We start from the raw sequence: 23,118 nt of genomic DNA, 5'->3' as shown, positions 1-23,118 counted from the left end.
GAGGGGAGGCACCCTCCTTCCTCCCCCCTGCCACCCTCTCACCAGCCTCCCCTTCCACTCAGGCCTCACATGCAGACCTTGCCTGCAGCCTCCTCACTGGCCTCCTGGTCTCCCCTGCATGGGCTGCTCACACTAGTGACCTGTCTTAACAGCTGTTTCTCATGCCTTGGTGGACGCTCCCCGAGGGAGGTGGGCAACAATCACTTAAGTTTCACTCTATTTATTTACGGAACTAATGTATACGGGGTACCTGCTGTGGGCCAGGCCTGTCACCCAGACCCAGTCACGATGTGGCCCTGGGTAGGTCCGGGATGCTGACAGGCTGCACTCAGCATAACATCAGGGTGCACCGGGTGCCCAAGAGAGTCCTGTTGGTATTGTTGGGGAGACTCAGGGAAGGATTTCCAGTGGGGACGATTTTAGGCCTGGGGCTTCAGTCACAGGTAGAGATGATGAGGAGGGAAGGCATGACAGGGACTGAGGTGGAAGGGCAGAAGTCACTGTATGAATTGAGTCCTTGAGAGAAGGTCAGGGGCCCCGGAGGGCAGGCAAACAGGGCAGAGGTGGTGTCCATTCTCTTTGGGGCTGAAGAAGTGGCACCACTCTCTGCTGGCTCCAGCCTATATGGGGGGTCTCTAGGGGACAATGGGGGAGAGGCAGACTTCACATGCCCCAGAGAAGCTGGACCCTCTGGGTAGCCTGCTTTTGCTGAGCTGGAGGACCCGGCTGCCTGAGGACGCAAGTGGGGAGTTTGGGATCTCGGCAAAAAAGACCTGATTTTGAACCCAACTCTGCCATTTGACCAACTACATGTCCTTGGGTGGTCCCTTTCCTGTGGGAGTCTCCGTCCCCTCTCCAAGAAAGTGCAGGGAGGCTCCGTGAGCTCACGTTCTCTGCTTCCGAGGAGGAAGCAGGGAAGTCTGTGTTGGTGCTTCTTTTTTTATAGGGAAACCATGACTGTTGGGGAGAAATTTTAAAGGGGAAGTGGTTAGGGGGAGGTGCCTCAAGGGAGCCCCCTTTCCTGCCCAGCACCCCAATGGCTCCTGCCAGCTGGCAGAGTTAGTTGCACAGGCTGCTGAGGAGAGTTGGGAGGGAACAAAGGGGCTGACTAAAGCAGGGAAGTCTGGGTGGGGACAAAACTGAAGGATGACTGGTCATTTGGGAGCCTCACCGTCCTGAGTTCGAGTCCCAGTGAGGAGCCCTGTGGTGAGCTGCTTGCCCCTGGGGCAAATGACCTGGTCCTTTGGTACTACTTTCTCAGAGGACTGAAAGCCTTTCTCGGGGCTGTGGTGAAATACTCTCTCCAAGGTTCCAGGCGCTATGCCAGCCACCAGGACACCTCTGACTCTTCCCTGCTGGGACTCTCCGAGCTTCCAACTGTGGTGAGGCTGACCCCAATACAAGCGGGGCTTCTGTGCGGGGCTGGCCACCGCACCCCAGGATACAGACCCTCTCTCAGTGGGTGGCATCTGGGGCCACAGCCCTCCAGAATGGCATCAGCCAGATGGCAAGGTTCAGATGGTGCTTCATTGGGGCACCCTCGTAGGGAACACCCTATCTCCCCTGTATAGCTTCCAGATCCTCAGTCACTTCTCCCCATGTCAACTGACCCCGTCCACATTTAAAAAGAAAATCACTTTAACTCTGTCCTGGCTTGTAAGTCTCTTCTATTTACTGGGAACGAATCTAAGAAGGCAGAGGAGCAGAGGTTTCCGCTCCAAGGAAATCTTCCAGTCAGGAAGTGGAAGGGTCTGCTTCCCAAGGGCTGTGAGGCCCCATCTCTGGAGGTATGCCAGGGCATGGAGGTGACAAACCTCCACTGACAATTCCCTAGGGTTCTCTAGTAGATGGTCTTGGGGCCACACAGCATTCTCACCCTCTCTGTTGCCAGGTACCTGTCCCCCATCCCAGCCTCCGTTGGAAGCCAAGCTTTTATTCTTTGCTATTTCCTGCCTCTCCTATTGGTAGCTGGTTTGAATCTAGGATCAAACTAAGAAAAGTCCTTTTTTCTTCCATGAAGCCAGAGGGCCTGAAACAGTAGCCAGGGAGTGAGCTAGCACTTCGTGAGCAGCTAGTTTGTCCAAAGCCACACTCCAGGAAGTGGCAGGGAGAGATGAGGTTATGTACCTGGTATCTGCAGTCTCAGGTGGTCCTGAGCTTGAACCCTGCTCTTCCATGTAGCTGAATAATCTTGGACAAGTTAATCAATCTGTTTAAGTCCTCTGTTCTAGATTTCAGGGCTCACTGAGGCTTACACTAGCTTGCTACCCACGTCACTGGCTAACTCAAGCTGCCAGGTTAGGGATTCTGGGAATTTAAGAGTTGAGAAAGGCTGGGGTTTCTGGGTTCTCACTTAGATGTGTAAAGAGATGTTTGCAGAATGTATTAGTCTGGGTAGATTAGAGAGACAAATCCACAGAAACTCTTATGTATATAAGAGGGTTTTATATAAAGGTTAAGTATACATTAAAAAAGCATCCCAACCCAGTGCTGCCCAAGCCCATAAGTCCAACATTAGCCCATATGTTCGACACGATCTACAAAGTCCTCCTCTATCTCACAAAACACATGCAATGATGCTGACTGCAGGAGGAAAGCCGAGTCGGTGAATGTGTAGGCATCTCAGTGCTGGCAGGGGTCTCCACGTGGCTGCTCCAGCACCCAAGACTGCATCAGGTCAGGTCCATGCGGCTTCTCCTCAAGAATGTCTTGCAGGAAGTGAGCCTTGCCAGCTGAATCAGGGAACAGACTAAGGCAGCTGCACCCTGGTCCGACCATCACAAAGCAAGAGACCCCAGAACTAGAAAGGCAAGGCTCACCGAGCCGTTTATCTCTCCGCCCTTCAATTAACCCCACATGTGTTTATCAGCCATGTTGGCATAATAGACCTTCACAGAGGATGAGGTTGAAGGGCCGGTTCTCTGAGGCCTTTCTTGCCACAGTCATGTAAGTTCCACACACGACTGTGTGGTGCCGAGTCCGTTCTGGACTGCACAGCCCTATGCACAGTGCCCAGTCCTGTGCCACCCTGGTCATTGTTCTGTTTGAATCCATCGTTGTAGCCTTCTGTCGATCCATCTGGTCCAGGGTCTTCCTCTTTCTCACGAACTCTCCGCTTTACCAAGCATGTCCTTTTCCAAGGACTGGTCTCTGCTGATAACATGTCCACAGCACATGAGACAAAATGTCACCACCTTGGCTTCTAAGGAACATTCTAGTCACATTTTGTCTAAGACAGGTATGCAGTGGGACTATGCAAATAAAGTACTTATGAAAGCCTGGTGGGGTGGGATGATGCACCTAAGGCACAAGGAAGGGATGGGTCAGTTCTGCCATCCCACTAGGCTTAAAAGAGCCAATCCGAAAGCAGGATGACCTAGTTACCACCTGGAGTGGAGCCTCTCCTTTGGATCCAGGAGCCCTGGGTTGAGGTCCTCCTACCTAGATCCAGCAGACAAGAGAGCTCGAGCACTGGATACAGTGAGCAGCAGCAGCAGGACCAGGAGAAAGGATGATAAAGTGTGGTGGGCTTCCCGGCCCCCAGACTGACGTGGCTACTGTGGGGGTGCTAATAGCCCACGGAGCAGAGGGCCCAGTGCCTTCCAGCCAAGGCTTCCTGGTGGAGTTGGGTGCCTTGGAGCACTTATTGGTGGAGCTAAAGAACACTGTAACACTGGCCCCAACAGGAATGGAGGCAGGGCCAAGAGGTCATGGGTCAAAGAGACACTGCCTGTGGGCAACAGTTGAGAAGACAGTCCTGATCAGAGAACCCAGTCCTGAGTCCTTCCGATCCTGAACCAAAGCCAGTTATCTCCTTAATAAATCTCCTAATTGTATTGTGTGTGACATGGCTGTTGTCACTCATTAAGCAGAGCTTAGTGGGAGGATGGCTGGAATCAGAACTAGTAACAATGTCTGAGTGTGGAGGTGTGACAGGGTGAGCTCCACCTCCCAGGAATCACCCTGGGGCGGATGATCTTTGTTTTTCTTTTCCCTTTTGAAGTTAAGGGGCCAGACCTCCCACCAGGTGATTTCGGCTGCTTGGAAGGGCTTCTCCGGTGCTTTGACCAGGTTCTGGGAGGAGGACTGTGTCCCACAGGGCTCTACAGCAGGTTGGCTTCTGGGAAAGCAAGAGGGAAGGCCCTAGCTCAGATCCCTAGTCCAGGGGGCATGGTCCCTCACTCCAACCTCGGCACACCTGGTGTCTCCTCGATTCCTCCGTTTAACAGACCCTGCACACGCCAGCCCTGCAATTCACCTCTCCCGGAACGCTGACCTGGTTACGGTAGTTCACAGAGGTTGATGCGCACAGGGACACAGGCAGTTCAGAAGGGCCAGTCTGGGTGGTTCTGGAAGGAGAAGTGGGAGGAAGGAGGCAGAGTCCCGGGCCGCAGGGAGCGGCTCGCCAGAGGGCTGAGGGTGGGTGGAGCTTTTCCCAGTCGGCGGGCAGGTCGGGAAGGGGCTGGGCCAGCCTACATGTGAAGGCAGGGGAGAGAAGGGCGGGCGCTCCCCTGTGGAGCCCGGGCGGTGAATGCGGCTGGACCGATTCCTGGGATCCCTCTCTAGGGACCCGGAACCACGGGGCACCAGTTACGACCGATTCCCGAGATCCACTCCCCACGTTTAGAACCTAAAGACCTTACAAGTTGGAGCCTGGATCCATGCTGAACTTCAGATTCCCGAAAGGAGACCTTCGGCAGGACTCCAAATCCCGACCTCCAGAGCCCCCGGGAACTTTCCCAACCGGATTTCCGATCCTAAGATCCCTGGATTCTTGGTCCCAGGCTCGCGGCCCGCCCCAGGTTCCCAGAAGCGGGGGCTGGCAGCCGAGCGTCCCCGCATGGCGGGGCCGTGCTCCCGGCCCCGGGTCCTGGAGCGCGCCGGCAGCTGCTGGCAGGACCCACTGGCCGAGGCGCTGAGCCGGGGCCGGCCGCCCGCGGCGCCCCCGGGCCGGGGCTGCTCCTGGAGCCGGTCGCTCAGCGTCGTCTACGTGCTGACCCGAGAGCCGCAGACCGGGGCGGAGACCGGAGCAGGAACCGAGGCGGAGCCGCTGCCCCTGCGCTGCCTACGCGAGGCCTGCGCGCAGCTCCAGGGGTCACGGCCGTCACCGCAGCTGCGCAGCCTGCCTTTCGGAACTCTGGCTCTGGGCGACACCGCCGCTCTGGACGCCTTCTACAACGCCGGTGAGCCCGCGCGGGGGGCGGGGCGTGGGCGGGGCTAAAGGGCGGGGCGCGGCGCCTCCAGGGAGGGGCCAAGTGGGTGCAGCTGTAGGAGGCTTAACGGCAGCTAAAGTTGCAAGAGCCTGAGCCTGATTAAAGTTGCATGTGAGGGTCCTGAACGCGGCCTGGCTGAGGGTGGAACTTGGCGTATCCAGGCCCGTCTCGGCTCTGAAACATCCTGGAGTGGGGACCACGCCTGGAGAGGGGCGAGAGTTGGGGCGGGGCTTAGAGACTCTGGGCGTGGCTTGGGGTGGGGCGGGGCTGTGGCTTCTCCCGGGTGGGGTTGGAAGCCGGTGTTAGACTAGAGGCTGGTGTAGGCGTTTTAGCTTGGGACTAAGGTGGTTAAAGCACTCGGCAGCGAACAAGTGGACGATTTGAACTTACTAGCTGCTCTAAGGGACAAAGATGTGGCCGTCTGCTTCTGCAAAGATGTAAGTTTTGGGGAATTCTACAGCAAATTCTGTATTTTGTCCTGTGGAGTCTCCGAGTTGGAATCAACTCAACAGCAATGTGTTTAATGTACAACTTCCAAGGATAGAGAGGGAGAAAGGAAAGCAAAGAAACCTAAGCATATTGGGTCTGGATCTGACAGAGGCGCATAGGTGTTGAGGCCCCTGCAGCTCCAGGAGAATGGGATGGGCCTGCCCTGGGGGATGGGGTGGGATGGGGGGCGGATCAGACCACAAGGCTGCCCCTTTCTCCCTCCAACCCAGAAGCTCTGTCCTCTGGTACTTCGTTTTCCCTCCCAAAGTCCGAACCAGGTTTGCCAGTCTGTCCATAAAATCGGGGTCCAAAAATGAATGCTGTCCCTACCCTGAGACACAAAGACACACAGAGTCAGAGACAGACAAGAATGGCACACAGGTCTCATACACTATCACATGCAGTGGACATAGGTGGAGACACAGGCATGAGGACACTGGTAGACAAGAGCCCAGGGGACGGGCTTCCTTTAGCTGCACATCTGCCTCTCAATGGCCTAGAACAGGCTCTGGAATAGTGCCTAATGGTCCCAACTGTGGGTGCCCACAAGCTCAGTGAGCTGCAGACATGGGGCTCAGCCCTCTTTAAGGGGACGGACTGGTGAGCCCAACTCCTCTCCTGCTACACTACAGAGAGCAGTTCTATTTACAAGCCAGAGGACCCCTAAAAGGGGAAACTGAGGCCCAGAGAGGCTTTGCAACCTGCTGGAGTCACCATAAAAGGCAGGCTGAGCTCGGGTGGGTCCATGTTGGTTTGCCTACAGACATCGTGGTGCTGGAGGTGAGCTGCTCGCTGGCCCAGCCCTCCCTCTTCTACCACCTCGGGGTGCGGGAGAGCTTCAGCATGACCAACAACGTGCTCCTCTGCTCCCTGGCTGACCTCCCTGACCTGCAGGCCCTGCGGGTAGGTGGGCAAGGGCTGGTGGTGGTGGGAGTCACAGGGCTGAGCTGGCACCTCCCAGATCACCAGCCTGACTCCAACTTTCCCTCTGACAGGAGGATATTTTCCAGAAGAACTCGGTGAGTAGGACCCACCATCCCTCCAAATTGCCCTTTGACCTCCATAGTGATCTGTATGACTGCCAATATCCATTCTACCCTTCTCAGTCACCTCTGACCTCCCTAATGCCCCTGACTTCTGATGTCATCCACTATTCTGTGACCTCCCTCCATGACGTGTACCCCTCCTTGCCATTCCATTGCCCATGAGTGCTGTCCTCTGACCCCCCCACTCCCTTCCCTAACCTTGAGCTGTCCTCCTGTTCTCTGCCCCTTCCCCCCAGGATTGCGTTGGCAGCTACACACTGATTCCTTATGTGGTGACAGCCACCAATCGAGTGCTGTGTGGTGACATAGGTGTCCTGAGGGGCCTGGCTGATGGGTTGGTGCAGGCTGGGGTGGCCACGGAAGCCCTACTTACGCCACTGGTGAGCCGTCTGGCCCGGCTGCTGGAGGCCACGCCCACAGACTCCTGGTAATGGGGGCACCATGGGACAGGGGTACCAGGAGGGAGACTGGTGAGCATCCAGGTGGCGGGGGCCAAGAGGCAGACCCAGCCATTCTCTCTTCTTTCTCCCCTGTGCTGGGCACCAGCGGCTACCTCCGGGAGACCATTCGGCAGGATATCCGGCGGGTGCGGGAGCGTTTCAGTGGGCAGCAGCTGCGGCAGGAGCTTGCTCGCCTGCAGCGGAGGCTGGACAGTGTGGAGCTGCTGACTCCTGACATCGTCATGAACCTGCTGCTCTCCTACCGCGACTCGCAGGTGGGGGTGGGGATAGACAGAGGCAGTGGGGAGGTGGTCATCCAGAGCACTTCCTGTGCAAGCACTTGATGTCAGGCGGACCCCACTTCCACTCCCGGTGGTGCCTCTGTAGCAAAGGAGCTACCCTTTCTGAGCCTCCGGGATGTTCATGGCAGCTGTGCGGTTGGGGCCCAGTGGCTGCTCTAAGCCATGTGTGGTGTCTGGGTGTGCAGGAGCGGGGGAAGTGAGGGGAGAGGGTCCGTGGTCAGGGTCTTTCTCAGGAGCTGGGGGTCTAAGAGGCCCTCAGAAGCCATTATGCTAGTGCTTGCCGCCCCTCACTTAGGACTACTCAGCCATCATTGGCCTGGTGGAGACCCTGCAGGCCTTGCCCACCTGTGATGTGGCAGAGCAGCACAACGTCTGCTTCCACTACACCTTCGCACTTAACCGGTGAGTGGCTGAGCAGGCTCGGTCCTAGCCATATGGGGGTCCTGTAACCTGGGTCTCTGCTGTGCAGATCATTGTCGCCTAGGATCCCTGTGGTTCAGGGGATTCCCTGGCTTGGGTCCCCAACGCTGAAAGGCCCCTGCTGTTCTGGGTGACGGATGCCCTGGGAGAGAGCACAGCCATCCAAGGTCCCTGCTAGTCAGAGTTATGACAGGGAGGAGTCGTGTCCACTGGTGTCATTGCCTCTAGAGAGGTCAGGACTGACCCACCAAAGCCACTGTCGTTCCGGACACCAGATTATTAGCCCCTGGAAGAGTGCAGTGTCTCGGGTCTGGTGGTGGTCCCTGGTGGGGTGTCCCCAGCCCACCTGCCCCTCCTTCAGGAGGAATAGGCCCGGGGACCGTGAGAAGGCTCTGGCTGTGCTGCTGCCTGTTGTCCAGCGTGAGGGCTTGGTGGCCCCTGACCTGTACTGCATGTGTGGCCGTATCTACAAGGACATGTTCTTCAGCTCTGGCTTCCAGGATGCTGGCCACCGGGAGCAGGCTTATCATTGGTAAGGGGCACAAGCATGGGCAATGGGCTGAACTGGGGTACCAGGATGGGGCCTACAGGCATCCAGCCAGCCACCGCCACCACCACCCTCCTCCAGGTATCGAAAGGCCTTTGAGGTGGAGCCCAGCCTCCACTCGGGCATCAACGCCGCCGTGCTCCTCATTGCCGCCGGGCAGTGCTTTGAGGACTCCGAGGAGCTCTGGCTCATAGGTGGGTCCTCAGCCTGGTGCCATTAAGGGAGGATGTGGTTGGGGCTAAGCACACTCCCGTCTTCGCCCATATCTGGGCCCTCACACTTGTTCTTTCATGTGCCTTTGAGCCCACACCTGTTCCCAAGTTCACACCTGTATTCATTCCCTATATAGTTGTGGCCAAGCCCTCACCTCTGCCGGGACACTACGACCTCCCTCATCCCCTGGTTTTCACTCCTATCTCTGTATGTGCCCACACTCCTGACTCCAGGACTGCTGAGGCCCACACTTGTCCACCCCGCACTTACTGGGGCCTGTGCCCCTCTCCCTCAGGCATGAAGCTGGGCTGCCTGCTGGCCCACAAAGGCTGCGTGGAGAAGATGCAGTATTACTGGGACGTAGGTTTCTACCTGGGCGCCCAGATCCTCGCCAATGATCCTTCCCAGGTGGCGCGGGCTGCAGAACAGTTGTACAAGCTCAATGCCCCCATATGGTAGGTCTTGGTCTGGCCTGGCATGTCCTGTACCCATGTCCACTGGCACTCTGGCCTGGGCCCTGAGCCAGTGACCTGAACCCTTCAAAGCCAGTGTCCAGGGCACCCAGTAACCACATTCTGGCCACATCCCAGTCAGCCTCCTCTTACTGGCAGTGCCAGCTGGTGCCTGGGCTGGGCTGAGGACAAGGCTGTGCCTGCAGGTACCTGGTGTCAGTGATGGAAACCTTCCTGCTGTACCAGCACTTCAGACCGCCCCCAGAGCCCAATTGGGGGCCCCTGCGCCGTGCCCACTTCTGGCTCCACTTCTTGCTACAATCCTGCCAGCCATTCAAGCCCACCACTCCACAAGGGGACCAGTACTTGGTGAGGCCCACTGGGGTGGGGGACGCAGGAGAGGGGCAGCCCCTTTTGACCCCTCGTCCTCACGGGCCCACAGGTGCTGGTCCTGGAGCTCAACAAGGTGCTACTGCCGGCAAAGCTGGAGGTCCGAGGGAGGGACCCCGTGAGCGAGGTGGCCCTCAGTCTGCTGGAGCCCGGCAGCCAGGTGAGAGCAGCCTAGCCCCTTCATGGCTAGCACACAACTTCCATGCCCCCGCCGGTCCCCAGCATTCCACGGAGCCTCTTTCTTCCCACAGGATGTGCCCTCCTGCTGGACCTTCCCAGTCGCCTCCATCTGTGGGGTCAGGTGGGACGTGGGGGGGTGGGGTAGGAATGGGGGGATTGTGTGTGCAGAGGGCCGGGAAGCTGCTGGGGGCAGCCAGACGCAGCTGCCCGCCGCCTGAATCTCATCAGCCCTTCTACCCGGCCAGCACCTCCAAGCTGGACGAGCGCTGCTGCTTTCTCTACGTGCTCCCGCCGGCTCAGGACGTGCAACTGTGCTTCCCCAGCGGAGGGCACTGCCAGTGGTGCGTGCAATGCCTGTGGGGCCAGGGATGCTGAGGAGCGCGGGCAAAGTGGGCACTTCCCCCACCCCAGAACAAAAGGTGCCCCCAGCAGCTTAACCTCCGCCTGCAGGTTCTGCGGCTTGATCCAGACCTCCGTAACAAATCCGGATTCCACAGTACCCATGGAAGAAGCAGCGGGCGTGGGGGAGGTGCTGGAGGTGAGGTGATGTGGCCGGGAGCTGGAGGAGGGGGCAAAGGGGGGGGGGCGGGGCAGCTGAGCCCCATCTCACCCTGCACCCCCGCAGTTTGACTATGAGTACTCAGAGACCGGCGAGAGGTTGGTGCTGGGCAAGGGCACGTATGGGGTGGTGTACGCGGGCCGCGAGCGACACACGAGAGTCCGAATTGCTATCAAGGAGATCCCGGAGCGTGACAGCAGGTGCGGGCCCCCAGGGTGTGGCTGTGGGCATGCCAGGGCCCACAAGGTCTGGTCGGGTGGGCGGGCCCTGGAATTTAGAGGGCCCTTGGCAGGGCAATGGGAGGGAGCAACTGGTGAGGGCCAAGTGGGTGGGTCTCTGGTCAGATGTGACCTGGTGAGTCGGGTGGTACCGGTGGGAAACAGGGTGTGGGCAGGGCAGACTCTGGGGGTGTAGCCAGTCTGGCCCTGGAGACATGACCATCACTGCCCAGACCTGTCTGTCTCAAAGTCCCCACCCTCTGCCTCCCCTGGGGGCGTCTTGGTTACACATCAGGCTGCGAACCACAAGGTCAGCAGCTTGAAACTACCAGCAGTTCCATGGGCGAGAGATGACACATTCTACTCCCATAAAGAGTTACAGTCTGGCAAACCCACAGGCGCAGGTCTACCCTGCCCTATCAGGTCCCTATGAGCCACAACTGACTCCCTGGTGGTGACTTTCTCTGTTTTATTACCTTTTCTGGTGGCCCTGAGGTTAGAGGGGTAACCTCAAGGGGGTTGGGGGTCAATCCTAGCAGCCGCTTGGCCAGAAAAACATGACCTCCTCCCATAAGGATGTACCACCTCAGAAACCCACTGTCGGGTCCCTGTGAGTTGGCATCAGCTGGGTGCTGTGTGGTTTACCTCTTACAGGTTCTCTCAGCCCCTACATGAAGAGATTGCGCTGCACAAACGCCTGAGACACAAGAACATTGTGCGCTATCTGGGCTCGGCCAGCCAGGGCGGCTATCTCAAGATCTTCATGGAGGAAGTTCCCGGAGGTACCTGACCTGTGTGGCCAGGGGGTGGAACCCAAGTGTGGGCCTGGGGTGGAGCCAGGCAGGGTGCAGCACCAGAGTTGGGGTGTGGGGGGAGCTGGGGATAAGCCTCAGCCCAGAATTACCCAACCCAGTGGGGTTGGGTAATGGAGTCTGGGGCCATGGCATGGGTGTGCCTGGACCATGAGCAAGTGGTTGGGATATTTGTGGTCTTGGTGAGGGACTGGTTGGGGCAAGCGGTTTCCAATGATGGACTTGAATTTGTGTCTGCCAGGCAGCCTGTCCTCCTTGCTGCGGTCAGTGTGGGGACCCCTGAAGGACAATGAGAGCACCATCAGTTTCTATACCCGCCAGATCCTGCAGGGGCTGAGCTACCTGCATGACAATCACATTGTGCACCGGGATATCAAGGTAAACCCATGGCTGGCCCATGGGGGTCCCCAGGAGAGAGTATCCAAAGTCGGACCCAGTCCTGATGTCAGAGGCCCAACCTTGTGACCCTCTGCTCAGGGGGACAATGTGCTGATCAACACCTTCAGTGGGCTGCTCAAGATTTCTGACTTTGGCACTTCCAAGCGGCTGGCAGGCATCACACCCTGCACGGAGACCTTTACAGGTGACAAGGGCTCTTGGGCTCTTCTCCTGGACCTGGAGTTTGAGTCCTCGTGGAGGCTTGGGTGGAACCCAGTGCAAGTGATTCAGCCAGGAGTAGGTGACAGGATCTAGACTTGGAGCTTGGGTAGGAGATGAAGCTGAGTTTAATGCCTGAATTGGAACACAGGTGTCTATGCAGGCCAGTATGGGGATTGGAAGCAAAAATGAGTGATAGAGCTCAGGGTATGTGATGGGACCCTACTGTAAGTGACAGAGTCCAGGAATGTGATGGAACCTAGGATGAGTAATGGGAGCCTGGGCAGTTGACAGAACCCAGGATGAGAGAGAGAAAACTCAGGATAGAAGTTTAATGATCAGAGTAGGTGATGGGATCAACTTTGGATGGTGGGCTTAGGTGGGCACCGTTGCTCCTGGTCCTACCCTAGGCACCCTGCAGTATATGGCTCCAGAGATCATTGACCAAGGCCCCCGAGGATATGGCAAGGCAGCCGACATCTGGTCCCTGGGCTGCACTGTAATTGAGATGGCTACAGGCCGCCCTCCCTTCTATGAGCTGGGGAGCCCCCAGGCTGCTATGTTTCAGGTGAGACTAAGCCCACAGCAGAGGGCCAGCCTCAGCATTTCCCTGATTCTAAGCATTTCCCTGCCTTCCCTCCCTGACTCCCCTAGGTGGGCATGTACAAGGTACATCCGCCAGTGCCCAGCTCTCTGTCAGCTGAGGCCCAGGCCTTCCTCCTCCGAGCTTTTGAGCCAGACCCTCGCCTCCGAGCTGCTGCTCAAGCTCTCCTGGAGGACCCTTTTCTGCAGCCGGGGAAGAGGAGCCGCAGCCCTGGGTCCCCTCGCCATGCTCCACGGCCCTCAGGTGCTACGGGGTATGGGGTGAGGGAATGAGACACTGGCGGGAGAGCAGGGGAGCTGTGAAGGTGACAGGGCTGACAGCCCTGTCCTCTCTCAGATGTCCCTTCTGCCAGCCCCATTCTCTCAGCTGATTTGGCCACACAGTTCCAGACATTCCCATGTCCTCAAGCACCCTCTCAGCACCTGCCCAGCCCCCCCAAGCGCTGCCTCAGTTATGGGGGCACCAGCCAGCTCCGGTGAGAGCCTAGGGTCTTGTGTGGGTTCTTAGTCTGGTTATGCCCTTGGATGCCTTTCAGAAAAATCCTTCCTTGGGGGCCTGGGCACACTGACCACTTGCAAGGATGGCATTTGGTGCCTCTTCCTGCCCTCTTTCAGATGCTCTTACTTGTGTTTATTGTGAAAGTAAAAGGGCCTGAGTTCAAACCCTGGGACGGAGGTGGCGGTCCAGGGCTGCTGCCCGCCCTCCATCAGCCACTCCCCAATGCATCCAGGGTCCCCGAGGAAGCTGGGGCTGAAGAGCCCACGTCCCCCGAGGAGAGTTCGGGACTGAGTCTGCTGCACCAAGAGAGCAAGCGGCGGGCCATGCTGGCCTCGGTGCTGGAGCAGGAGCGGAGGGCGCTGGCCGACAGTCTGCTGCTCCTGGAGCGGGAACAGGTGCAGTGGCCCGCCCCGGCGCCCCCTGGCGGCCGAGGGGGGCAGCACTCCAATCGTGGCTCGCCCCCCTCCCCTCCCCCCAGCGTCTCCCTGTACTCTCTCGGCCTGGGCCACAGCCGACCACCTTTCTCTTTGTTCTCAGGGTCCTTGGCTTGACAGGCATCAGGTGGAACAGCTACTGCGCGGCCTCGGAGCGCATATCCACACTCCCAACAGGCGGCAGCTGGCCCAGGACCTGCGGGAGCTGCAAGAGCAGCTGCGGACCCAAGGCCTCGACCCCGCGCTGCTTCACGGACCCCTCTTTGCCTTCCCGGACGCGGTGAGAAGAGCTTTCCGTTTGTTAGGTTGCTGTTAGGGGCCATCGAGTCGGTTCCGACTCGGGGTGAGCGACACTACACGAGAAGGAAACACCGCCGCGTCCCACCCTCAGGATGGGTGCTATGTTGACAGCCCGTGGTTCCAGCCACTGGGTCAGCCCGCCTCGTCCAGAGGCTTCCCCTGTTCCGCTGAGAGGTTTCCCTACGTCAGGGCTGTCAAGGTGTGGAGCGCCACGTGGTGCCTGGACTCCATCTTCTCCGAGCTTCCGGCCCCTTCCTTAGCCGCCAGCCCGCGCCCCGCCGCGCTCCCAACCCCGCCCCTCCGGCCCCGCCCACTCAGCCGCGCCCCCACCCCCAGGTGAAGCAGATCCTCCGCCGGCGCCAGATCCGCCCACACTGGATGTTCGTGCTGGACTCCCTGCTCAGCCGCGCGGTGCGGGCAGCCCTGGCGGTGCTGGGCCCAGGTGGGTGTGTGGCTGGCGCCGACCGGCCGCCGGCGAAGGCGTGACCTTTGAGGGCATGACCAATGCGGAGTGGCGCTGGTAGGGGGCGTGGCGGTGCTGGGGCAGCGCCCACAGGGTCAACCAATTAGAAGCTGGTGGGCGTGGCCAAAGGCCCGGTGTAGGGCCGCCCTTCCCACCCATCCCGCGCAGTCCCCCACCTGTGCCAGGGGCCTCTAGGTGAATGTGTCTGCCCTGCCTGAGCCCAACCCACTCGAATTGCCAGAGGTGGAGGAGTCTGTCTCCCCGCTGTCAAAGGAGCAATGCAAAGAAAAAGGGTTCCAGGCGAAGCAATCCGAGACCCCTGATCTGCCGAACCTCCAGCCGCCGAAAGAGCCTGAACAAGGACCCCCGCCTCTGCTGGTGCAGCTGGGCCTCCTAAGAGCGGAGACAAACAGGTACAACGCCTCAGAATCGCCCTTGCCCTTTGAGGCACGTCACCCCCACTGCATTCTGTTTGCCTTCTGCCCTTCAACAGGCTGCGGGCTGTCCTGGCTGAGAAGGAAGGGGCTTGCCAGGCTCTGATGCAGCAGGCTTTGCAGCGGATGGGTGCCGAGGCCGGGACCAGAGCCATGGCCTCCGAGCCCCCAGGTGAGCATGGCCTGGCTGCAGGACTGGCATGGTGGTGTGAGGCAGTTTCTGGCAGGTGAGCCTTAGCCTAATCTCCTCTCCTTACAGCTGCTCTGGTAGCCGATCAGGGCCTGGTGCGGTGGCTGCAAGAACGGAACGTGGATTCTGGCACCATCCAGACGGTGAGGGTGTGGGTGCTGACATCCCCATCAACCGAGGACCCCTATCTCTATCTTTCTTCCATTGTCTCCCTCTTTAGCAGAGCATCCCAATGCCTGATGGCAGAGCGCATAGTAGTAGAGCCACCTGTTGTGCAGATGAGAAAACTAAGGCCCGGGAAAGGGTGGGACCTGCCTCACCACATCAACAGGAAGAGCAGTTCTGGGTCTTGAACACCCTTCTCTGCCTTTATGTCTCTCCATCCCTGGCCTTTTCTCCACAACCAGCTGCTCAACCACAGCTTCACCCTCCATGCCCTGCTCACCTGTGCCTCTCGAGATGACCTCATCTACACTCGCATCAGGTATGCCTGCCCTCCAGGGCTGACTCAGTGGAAAGCCTCATGCTGGCCTTGTCCCCTCACTGCCCATCTTTCGCTCTGAGGTTGGCAGGGTCCCCTGGGACAGAGGGGGCATTGGGTAGACAGCAGGTACCAGCGAGAGTCCAGGATTGTCTTCTGGTGGAGCCACATTGAGACTGTGTCCCCAGGGGAGGGATGGTTTGTCGCATCTGGAGATCCATCCTGGAGCAGCGAGCAGGAGCCATGCCGGGCACCTCCAGCCCTCAAGGGGCAGAGTGAAGGTCTTGGACAGAGGCAGGAAGCCAGACTCAGGACCGAAGAGTGAAGACAAAGCCACCAGGAGCAGCTCCGACACCCCAGGGCCCAGGACCCCTGGAGGGAGTCAAGACCACCCAGACAGACAGAGAGCCGCCAGGCTAAGACTATTAAACAGAACATTTTGTACCTTTGTCTTAGTGACATCTGAGGGCTGAATCTGAAGTGTCCTCTGCCCCAATCCCCTTCCCGTCCATCCCTGGTTCTTGCCTGCTGTCACCCTCCCCCTCTTTCCCAGCAGACATCCACTCCTCAATGCCCTTAGGAATGACTTTATTGACTTGAGCCAAGGGCAGGCCCTGAGGTGGGGGTCCAGAGACAGGGGTATAGTGGGACTCCAGGGGCAGCTATGTCCTGGGAGCCAGATTCGTCCTGAGGGGCAGGAGGCCGTCAACCCACTCGCAGGGCCGCTCCAGAAGGGTCTGCCACAGCCGCTTCTCCTCGGGCGTGGAGTCCATCCAGGGCACTGGGAGCCCGTAGCTGCTGCCTGGGTGCAGGTGGCCAGGTGGGAGACCCATCACATTTGAGACCCCAGGTTCCAGGAAACACCCGTCTGGTTTCAGATTATGTGCCGCCCAAGGCCACACATTGAGTCCCTGACTTCCCCTAGGGCCTGCCCCACTCACCGGTGCCCAGGCTGAGGCGTGTGCCTCCCAGCTGGCGGCTCGTCAGGGCACCGTGGTCCCAGAGGGAGAGTTCAGCACAGGCCTGGCGGAGGTCTGCAGGCCCGAAGCCGTCGTAAACCATCGTGTGGTTAAACATAGGGCTGAGGCTGCGTCGCACTACCCGAGTTCGCTGGCGGCTGGCCCGGCTGTCATCGGGCAGCACTGAGCTGAGTGGAGGGGCCCAGGCATCAGGTGGCCACTCCTCACACTCCCCAGAACCATCCATGTACTGAGCCCTTTCTCCTTCACAAATACCCACGTCCTGTGGCTCCCGCCTGAGGTCTGGCCTCTGAACGGTCACTGTCCCAGGACTTCCTCTTGGATGCCTTGCCTTTAGTCTCACGCCTATTCAAGGGACACCAGAGGACTGTTTGGAGACTCAGATCTACTAGTCTCTGGCTCAGTGTCCTTCACTGGTGCCTGCTGCCCCCAGAAGTAGTTTCCAAACATCTGTAAGCCTTAGAAATCCTTCTGCAAAACAATATTGGTGGACAGTTCACAGCAGAACGTTACTGGCCAAATCCCGTAGAGGATTTGAGCCAGGTGGGCCTAGCTCCCTTACTTCCTGAAAGCGGGTGGGCAGCATCAGGGGGCCCCTACAAGAGTTCTCAAACTGAGAACCACGGAGGTCCAAGTTCAGGCCCAAGCCTTACAGAGGAGCCTTCTGGGTTCCAGAGGTACCAGTCTCAACCTCCACCCTCAGAGAGTCTGACTGGTGGCAGGCACACAGGAATACAGATCCCTAAAGGTCTCCTAGGCCTTCCTGACTCCAGCCTTTTAGTAGCCCCCCTTCACCGCTCTCTGTTGTTAAAGCCCACACTGGGGACTCTGAGGTGGGCACAGTGGGGTTAGTAGCAGGCCGAGAGAGCTCCACCGCTCCACCAAAGCGATGAAGTCCCTGGCCCCTCACCATTGTACGTAGGTATCCAGGGAGCCAGAGCGAAGTGGCACCAGGTCCTGAGCATCCTTCACCCAGAAGTGCAGCTCCCCACTCGGGGGCAGTCCAGGGCCTGCGGAGAGGCACCCCTCAGGCCCCGCCCTGCTGATGGGCTCCGCCTCCCCCATAAGATAGGAGAACTCCGCCTCCTCCCAGAGCGGTCCAGCTGGGCATCTAACGGGCAGTCACTCACCCTCCGAGCTGGCAGGGACATACTTGAGGGACAGAGAGAGTAGCCCACGGCTGGGTAGCTCATCCGGGGAAGGTGGGACCTAGGCAAGGTGGACTCGTCAGGGGGCGGGACAAGGCTTAGGTAAGAGGGTGGAGCCTCCAGAGACACCAATGGGGATGTGTATGGTGTGGGCGGAGCCAATAGGGGTGGGGCTTCAAGAGAACAGCTTGAGAGGGGGTGATGGCTTTGGAAGGAACTAAGGAAGGGGATGTGGTCTGGGGCTAGCCCTTCTGATGGACCCTAATGTCTTACTAGGAGGCTTCCTCGAATGAGGCGGGTGGGGAGGGGTAAGCATAGTGGGGTACGATCTCACAGCCCCTCACGAGGCCGGGCGGTCTCACCCGGGGCTGCAGGGGGAGCCAGGTGGGCTCAGAGTCCCAGTCCCACGTGTTCAGGGGCACTTCCACTTCGCCCAGAAAAATGTTGCGACCCAAGCTTTCGCGGTGCCACACAGACAAGCTGAGCACGCGGCCCTGGAGCTCGGCCTGCGGGATGGAGTACTGGGGACAGGGCTGTGGGTTAATGGAGCACCCCGCGATAGAATCCTGGGGAGCCCCAAGGCTGGGAAAGAGGGCTGGACTATCACCCCCACACCATAAGTCTGACATACCCGAGGGCCTCCCTGCCATTTGTGGGGCAAATGACGTTAGATGGCTGCTCCTGCCACCACCCACCACGCCCCACGAGAGCGGGAAGAGGCATCCTATCCATTAAGAGAGGGCCGCCCTGTGGCCGCAGGCTCAGCCTCACCCGGAGGGTCTCGTTGAAGATCGGATTAAGATTCCGTTTCTTCACCGCAGTCTTGCGTTTGCTCTGCTTATCCGGGAGGAGGTAGCTTTTGACGTAGCTGGTGGGGAGCAGGGTGGGGGGCGGGAGACGTGAGGAGTGGAGCGGAGGTGAGAAGGGACCCTTCCAGTTCCCTATCCCCAGTCCCAGGCTCTCCCCAGGCACCAACAATGTCCTAGGTCCCAGAACGAGCTATGCCACAGCCCCCCCACCCTGCCTCCCACCAGGGTAGAAAGTGAGCTACTCCTCTTTTAGAAGTTGCAGAAACTGAGGCCAGGGTAGGCTCAATGGTGGAGTTGGTGGTGAGCTGGGCTCCCTGCAGTCCAAAAGGGTCCCGCCCTCCCCTCCCCGGCGGACCGGGGACTCACGGGTCCGAGCGGCGACGCCGGGCAGGGGCCAGGCCCTGGCACTGGATGACTTGCACGCGCAGCTCGGCGGCGCCCGGTTCGTAGCGCAGCGCGAAGTGCACTGAGCCGCGCACCTGCACCGTGTCCGTGTCCCCCGACAGGCTCGCCAGGCTGCCGCTCAGCTGTGGGGGCGGGCGGTGCGGGTCAGGACGGGGGGGAGGTAACGCGAGCTAGCTGACGTGGGGACGGCCACGTCTGATGGCGGGTGCTGCACCCCACTCACCGTGGAGGAGTTGAGGCTGGACACGGAGGAGCTGCTGCTGAGCATGCGGTCCAGTGAGGGGCCGGGCCCTGGGGCCTCCTCCCCGTTCTCCAGAGCTTCGGACGCCGCCTCGGTCTGGGGGAGGAGGAGAGTAACCCGGGGTGCCCCATCTTCCCAGCTCCCACCGCCACCCCGGCGCGCCGGGACCCGACGGCTCCGAGCCCAGGGCAGAGGCACTCCTGCGCCAGACATCCACTCCGGGTCTTGCAAGCAGCCGCGGGCCGCTGCCGCCTACCTGGGCGGGCGGGGGCCGCTGCTCAGGCTGTCCCCGTGGGGCCGGCTCTGGCTCCGCCTCCTCCGCGTCGACCTGCGCACCCCCAGGGCAGGGGGCTGGGGCCAAGCACAGGCTGCCGAGCCCGCCTCTGCACACTTTTGGAGGGACTGCTCCACCACCCTCAGGACCTGTCCCCACAGGCCTCCCAGTGGCCCCTAGGTCGCCCGAGGAGACCAACCCCAGGCTTTTGGGGTCAAACAGAACTGCCTCTGACCTCCTCAAGTTCTCTGGTCCCGTCCTCTACCCACCCCTCACCTTCCTGGGTTTGAGGCTCCTCTTCATAATCTGAAGCCTTGGAGGGGGTAGATGGGGAGGGAAAATCCGGTCCCTGTGGAGGAGACAGGGAGAGGTTACAAGTGGGGGCTAGTGAGGCAGAGGTGTCACCATGAGGTCAGAGGCTCCAAAATGTTAGCCCATCTTTGGCTTGAATTCGGCCCTCAGGGCAGGGTGGAAGCCAGCTGTGGGACCAGCTAGGCCTGTACCCACACCCTTTCACAATCTAGGACCTGCATGACCTGACTTCCAGGGTCCCATCTAGGGGCCAGTAGTCTCGGGCTTCCGGACCTCACCAAGACCAGATTCTGACGGTCCCTTATCGGCCAGGCCAGGTTCACACCACTACTTGACCAAAGTGGATTGCTGAGACCGGAACCCCGAAAGGGTGTGCCGGAGGTGTCCCAATTCCTTTATCTCCTACTGCCATCGAGTTGATTCTGACAGGGTAGAGCCGTCTCTGGGGTTTCCAAGACTGTAACTCTTTTTACTGGGGTTCAGAGCCTCATCTTTCTCTTGCAGAATGGTTGGTAGTTTTGAACTGCTGACCTTCCTGTTAGCAGCCCCAAAGTAATCACTATGGGACCAGGCCTCCTAGGAGGGAGTTATTTCTGCAACATATTCCCAGCTCAGCTCCAGGACCGCTCCGTGATTCATCGACTCATTCAGCCAGTCATTACTCACCTCCGCCTCCTCGCTGAGGGGCCTCTCTGGGGGGGCCTCATCTAGGGGGAGCCTGGAAGTGGCAGGAGGTGGTTGTCAGGGAAGGAGCCCAGGGCGCTGGGAGCCACTTCCACCACTCTTCACAATGCCTCCTCACCCGGGCTCCAGCTCCTCTTCTTGCTCTTTCCCGGAAACCTCAGCTTCCCCATCGCTGCCCAGAGCCTGGTCACCTGGGCCAAGGTGAGGAGTTCTGTTGCAGCCCCTTCTCAGGCAGTCTGGCTGTGACTCTCATGGGAGAGGTCCTTGGAGGTACCCACCCACCTCTTGCGGCCCATGAAGGGCAGTACAATGGGGGTGGGGTGGCAGGGGGCGGTGGCGGTGGTGTAGCCAGGACCCGAACTTAGTGCCTCCCTGTCCTCATGCATGCAACACGAGGCCTGCCGTCCCGGGGCATCTCCCTCACCCCTAGGGCTCTTCTTCCAGCGGATGGAGGCACGGACCAGGTCAGAGCCGAAGTGGACGTGGCGGTGCCGTTGGGAGCGTGCTTCCTGGAACCAGTCCCCTGTCTGGATCTTCAGCTGCCCAGGGTCTGCCAGTGAGGCTCGAAGCTTGCTAGAGGGGTGGGGGTGGGGAGGCAGGGCAAGGTTGTCACCATTCACTTACCAACATTTCTCCCACCCACTCTGTACGTGGGGCCAGGACACAGAGCCATTGGGCTTGATCCCTGCATTGGGAGCGCTGGAGTCCAGAACAGACAGGTACACTATGGGCCAGCTGGGCCCATGGGAACCTGGAAGGGCTTCCCAGAAGAGGCAGAGCTTGCTTTGCTTTTTGGAGGACAACTTGGAGTTCTCCAGGAAGAGGAGGGCAGTGACGATTGTCCGGTAAGTGCGAGTACTGTGGCCCACACTCCCATAGCCCCTCTCAGTTCTGAGGTCGGACTCCACTGCATTTTCCAGTGAAGAGATTGGGTTTGGGGAGGTCAGATGCGTGCCTCAACCCAGAGCAGCCCTCCCCTGCTCCTTTGTGCTCTACCGGGAGGGTCAGCAGGGGCTGGCTGGAAATGAACAGCTGTGGAGCACAGAGCTGCTAGAACGTGATACTTTGTATACAGCCAAGGATACAAAGTGCTGGGAGGGGTTCCTGGTGAAAGATGAGGGGGAGCCGCTAGCAGGGCCCAATCCAATCCCGAGGCTCTGTAGACACACTGAGGAGCTTGCCCTTGTCCCTGGAGGTGCTGCGGTTCCAGCAGGGGGTGCTCAGAATAGATGTGGACAGCGGCAGCGGCAGGGTGACCCGTGGACTAGAGGCAGGGAGCTAGGTGAGGGAGCTGTGGTGCCCACCCAGGGGGCACATGGCCTGTGAGCTGACCAGGGGCAGTGAAGTCCAGAGGACAAAGGCAAGAACTCCACCACGTGACCAGCAGCCTGCTGTCAGGGGCAGCCTGCAGTCCCTTCTCCTGGGCGCCCCTGGCTAGTGGCTGACCTTGCTCACCTGACCCGCCCCTCCTCCAACTGGCGCAGGTGGGCATCTCGCTTCAGGACGTCAGCAATGGCCTGCTGTTCCTCCTCTGTCAGGAAGCTGAGGTCTAGCAGCCTGTCAGCCTCAGGTTCTGGCCCACATGCCATGGGTAGGGAGGGCAGAGCCCAGAGCCCCTCTTGAGATGAGTGGTCCCTCTGGGGCATCAGCTGGGGGCTGTGCTCTAGTTGGGCACACGTGGCTCCCTGGGGTAAACCAGGAGTCAGGTTAATACTGACCCCAAGGTGTTTGGGGTCAGGAGGTGGGAGGGCTGACCACAAAGACACTTGGGAACACACACACACACACACACACACACAGGGACATACCCTGAGATATGGGGACAAAGCTCCTCAGAGGTGGAGCGCACAGCCACGCACACAGCACTGAGAGGGAGCACACCCAGGCCCACTCAGCAGGTGGGAGGGGCATGGCAGCTAAAGAGCTGTCTCCACTCCAGAGATTTGCACTCCCATATGCGTCCCTCTGCACACAGGTGCTTGCGCACAAAGGAAGACAGGGACCCAAGATATGTTCACAGATACAAGAAGAAATCCTGGGACAAATATGTGTACCCAGATGCAAACAAATGTCGCAGATTATTAGTCCTACTATAGTGCTCCCACCCCTCTCACACCTCCACCCCCACCCATTGGATTGTGAGCTTCTTGAAGGTAGGGACAGGGCATCCCCTCCAAAGCTATGTATGTACTTCATACATAACCAGTGGTCGAAAAAGCTTGAGTAATGAAGTGCAGAACCCCCACCCTCCACCTCCTCGCCAGAGACTCGTGCATTCCCACAGGGCCTGCCCCCAGCAGCAGCTCTCCCCTTTGCCCTCGGGACCTGCCAGCCTGGGTCTCCTCCCTCCTCCCTCTACCCTCCACCCTGCCCTGGCCCATTTGGCCTTCCTGTCTGAGGCAACCTCCCCAGCTCACACCCCTCTACTTCCTCCTCCTCCACCCCGAGGTAACCGCTGCACCCACGCACCCACTCCCACTGAAGCCTCTACCTCAGGGATTCCCCTAATGTCTGCCCTGTCCTTTTGTCCAGAGTCCCTGGGCCCCTCTGCTCGGGTTGGATGGGTCTCCCTACTGCTGGCCTAAGACTTGGCTGGGCTCCTGGAGAGGAGGCCCTGGGCAGGCTGAGTGGCTCAGGCTGCTTAGGTACCACGGTCACTCCGGAAGGAAAACATCTGCCCAGCCTGAGGGGCGTGTGGACGTGGCAAGGGGCCGCATGGCTTGGCCACAAAGCAGCTCTGTAGCCTGAGTCCGTGGGATGGTCGCCCTGCTGCTGCCTGCTTGTCCCTCATATCCTCCTGAGCCAAGACTCCAGGCAGGGCAGGGACGGGCAGAGTGGAGGGGGCAGCGGGCAGGTCCCAGCATGTGCCCGCCACCACTGCTTCAGGCAGGCTGAGTCAGTGGCCGCCGAGGCTCCCTTCCCCAGGCGCCGGGGCTTCTGCCCCTCCATGTTGTGTGAGTCTGTCTGTGCTCCACGTTCACGG

The 23,118-nt window shown here is 59.5% G+C and overlaps 2 protein-coding genes across 3 annotated transcripts; one reads left to right on the top strand and one right to left on the bottom strand.

The window, feature by feature from the left end:
• The first annotated feature begins 4,456 nt into the window (after positions 1 to 4,456).
• On the top strand, positions 4,457 to 15,713 carry MAP3K6 (mitogen-activated protein kinase kinase kinase 6). 2 transcript variants are annotated; one of them, XM_075552973.1, is made up of 29 exons: positions 4,457 to 5,183; positions 6,466 to 6,605; positions 6,698 to 6,721; positions 6,985 to 7,175; positions 7,295 to 7,463; positions 7,786 to 7,892; positions 8,272 to 8,442; positions 8,539 to 8,651; positions 8,966 to 9,125; positions 9,329 to 9,491; positions 9,565 to 9,672; positions 9,764 to 9,813; positions 9,938 to 10,033; positions 10,143 to 10,230; positions 10,318 to 10,451; positions 11,124 to 11,251; positions 11,523 to 11,659; positions 11,759 to 11,864; positions 12,289 to 12,446; positions 12,533 to 12,725; positions 12,819 to 12,957; positions 13,213 to 13,375; positions 13,518 to 13,694; positions 14,051 to 14,156; positions 14,419 to 14,590; positions 14,671 to 14,783; positions 14,871 to 14,944; positions 15,209 to 15,285; positions 15,471 to 15,713. In XM_075552973.1, the coding sequence occupies exons 1-29, from the start codon at positions 4,841 to 4,843 to the stop codon at positions 15,559 to 15,561; spliced, it is 3,891 nt and encodes a 1,296-aa protein (XP_075409088.1). In that variant the 5' UTR covers positions 4,457 to 4,840; the 3' UTR covers positions 15,562 to 15,713. The 2 variants fall into 2 exon arrangements, with proteins under 2 accessions (XP_075409088.1, XP_075409083.1); XM_075552968.1 differs by lacking the exons at positions 15,209 to 15,285; positions 15,471 to 15,713 and having other exon boundaries at positions 14,871 to 15,196.
• A 170-nt stretch (positions 15,714 to 15,883) lies between these two features.
• SYTL1 (synaptotagmin like 1) lies at positions 15,884 to 21,816 on the bottom strand. Its single transcript, XM_075538630.1, has 14 exons — positions 21,591 to 21,816; positions 20,560 to 20,708; positions 20,254 to 20,326; positions 20,118 to 20,169; positions 19,416 to 19,488; positions 19,122 to 19,216; positions 18,848 to 18,961; positions 18,586 to 18,746; positions 18,182 to 18,278; positions 17,773 to 17,931; positions 17,393 to 17,471; positions 17,173 to 17,272; positions 16,224 to 16,429; positions 15,884 to 16,084 (listed from the first exon to the last, which is right to left on the bottom strand). The coding sequence occupies exons 1-14, from the start codon at positions 21,779 to 21,781 to the stop codon at positions 15,945 to 15,947; spliced, it is 1,689 nt and encodes a 562-aa protein (XP_075394745.1). The 5' UTR covers positions 21,782 to 21,816; the 3' UTR covers positions 15,884 to 15,944.
• Positions 21,817 to 23,118: the final 1,302 nt, after the last annotated feature.

Source organism: Tenrec ecaudatus, chromosome 1 (genome assembly GCF_050624435.1).
Source record: "Tenrec ecaudatus isolate mTenEca1 chromosome 1, mTenEca1.hap1, whole genome shotgun sequence".
Taxonomy (NCBI): domain Eukaryota; kingdom Metazoa; phylum Chordata; class Mammalia; order Afrosoricida; family Tenrecidae; genus Tenrec; species Tenrec ecaudatus.
This window is presented reverse-complemented; position numbering and strand designations above follow the sequence as displayed.

Coding starts and splice junctions, on each gene's coding strand:
- MAP3K6 (XM_075552968.1), top strand. CDS start 4,841: ATGGCGGGGCCGTGCTCCCGGCCCCGGGTCCTGGAGCGCGCCGGCAGC. Junction 6,722..6,984: donor ATATTTTCCAGAAGAACTCG/GTGAGTAGGACC, acceptor CCTTCCCCCCAG/GATTGCGTTGGCAGCTACAC. Junction 13,376..13,517: donor TGCTCCTGGAGCGGGAACAG/GTGCAGTGGCCC, acceptor CTTTGTTCTCAG/GGTCCTTGGCTTGACAGGCA.
- SYTL1 (XM_075538630.1), bottom strand. CDS start 21,781: ATGCCCCAGAGGGACCACTCATCTCAAGAGGGGCTCTGGGCTCTGCCC. Junction 19,217..19,415: donor GGAGCCTCAAACCCAGGAAG/GTGAGGGGTGGG, acceptor GCTTGGCCCCAG/CCCCCTGCCCTGGGGGTGCG. Junction 17,273..17,392: donor TGTCCCTGCCAGCTCGGAGG/GTGAGTGACTGC, acceptor GCCTCTCCGCAG/GCCCTGGACTGCCCCCGAGT.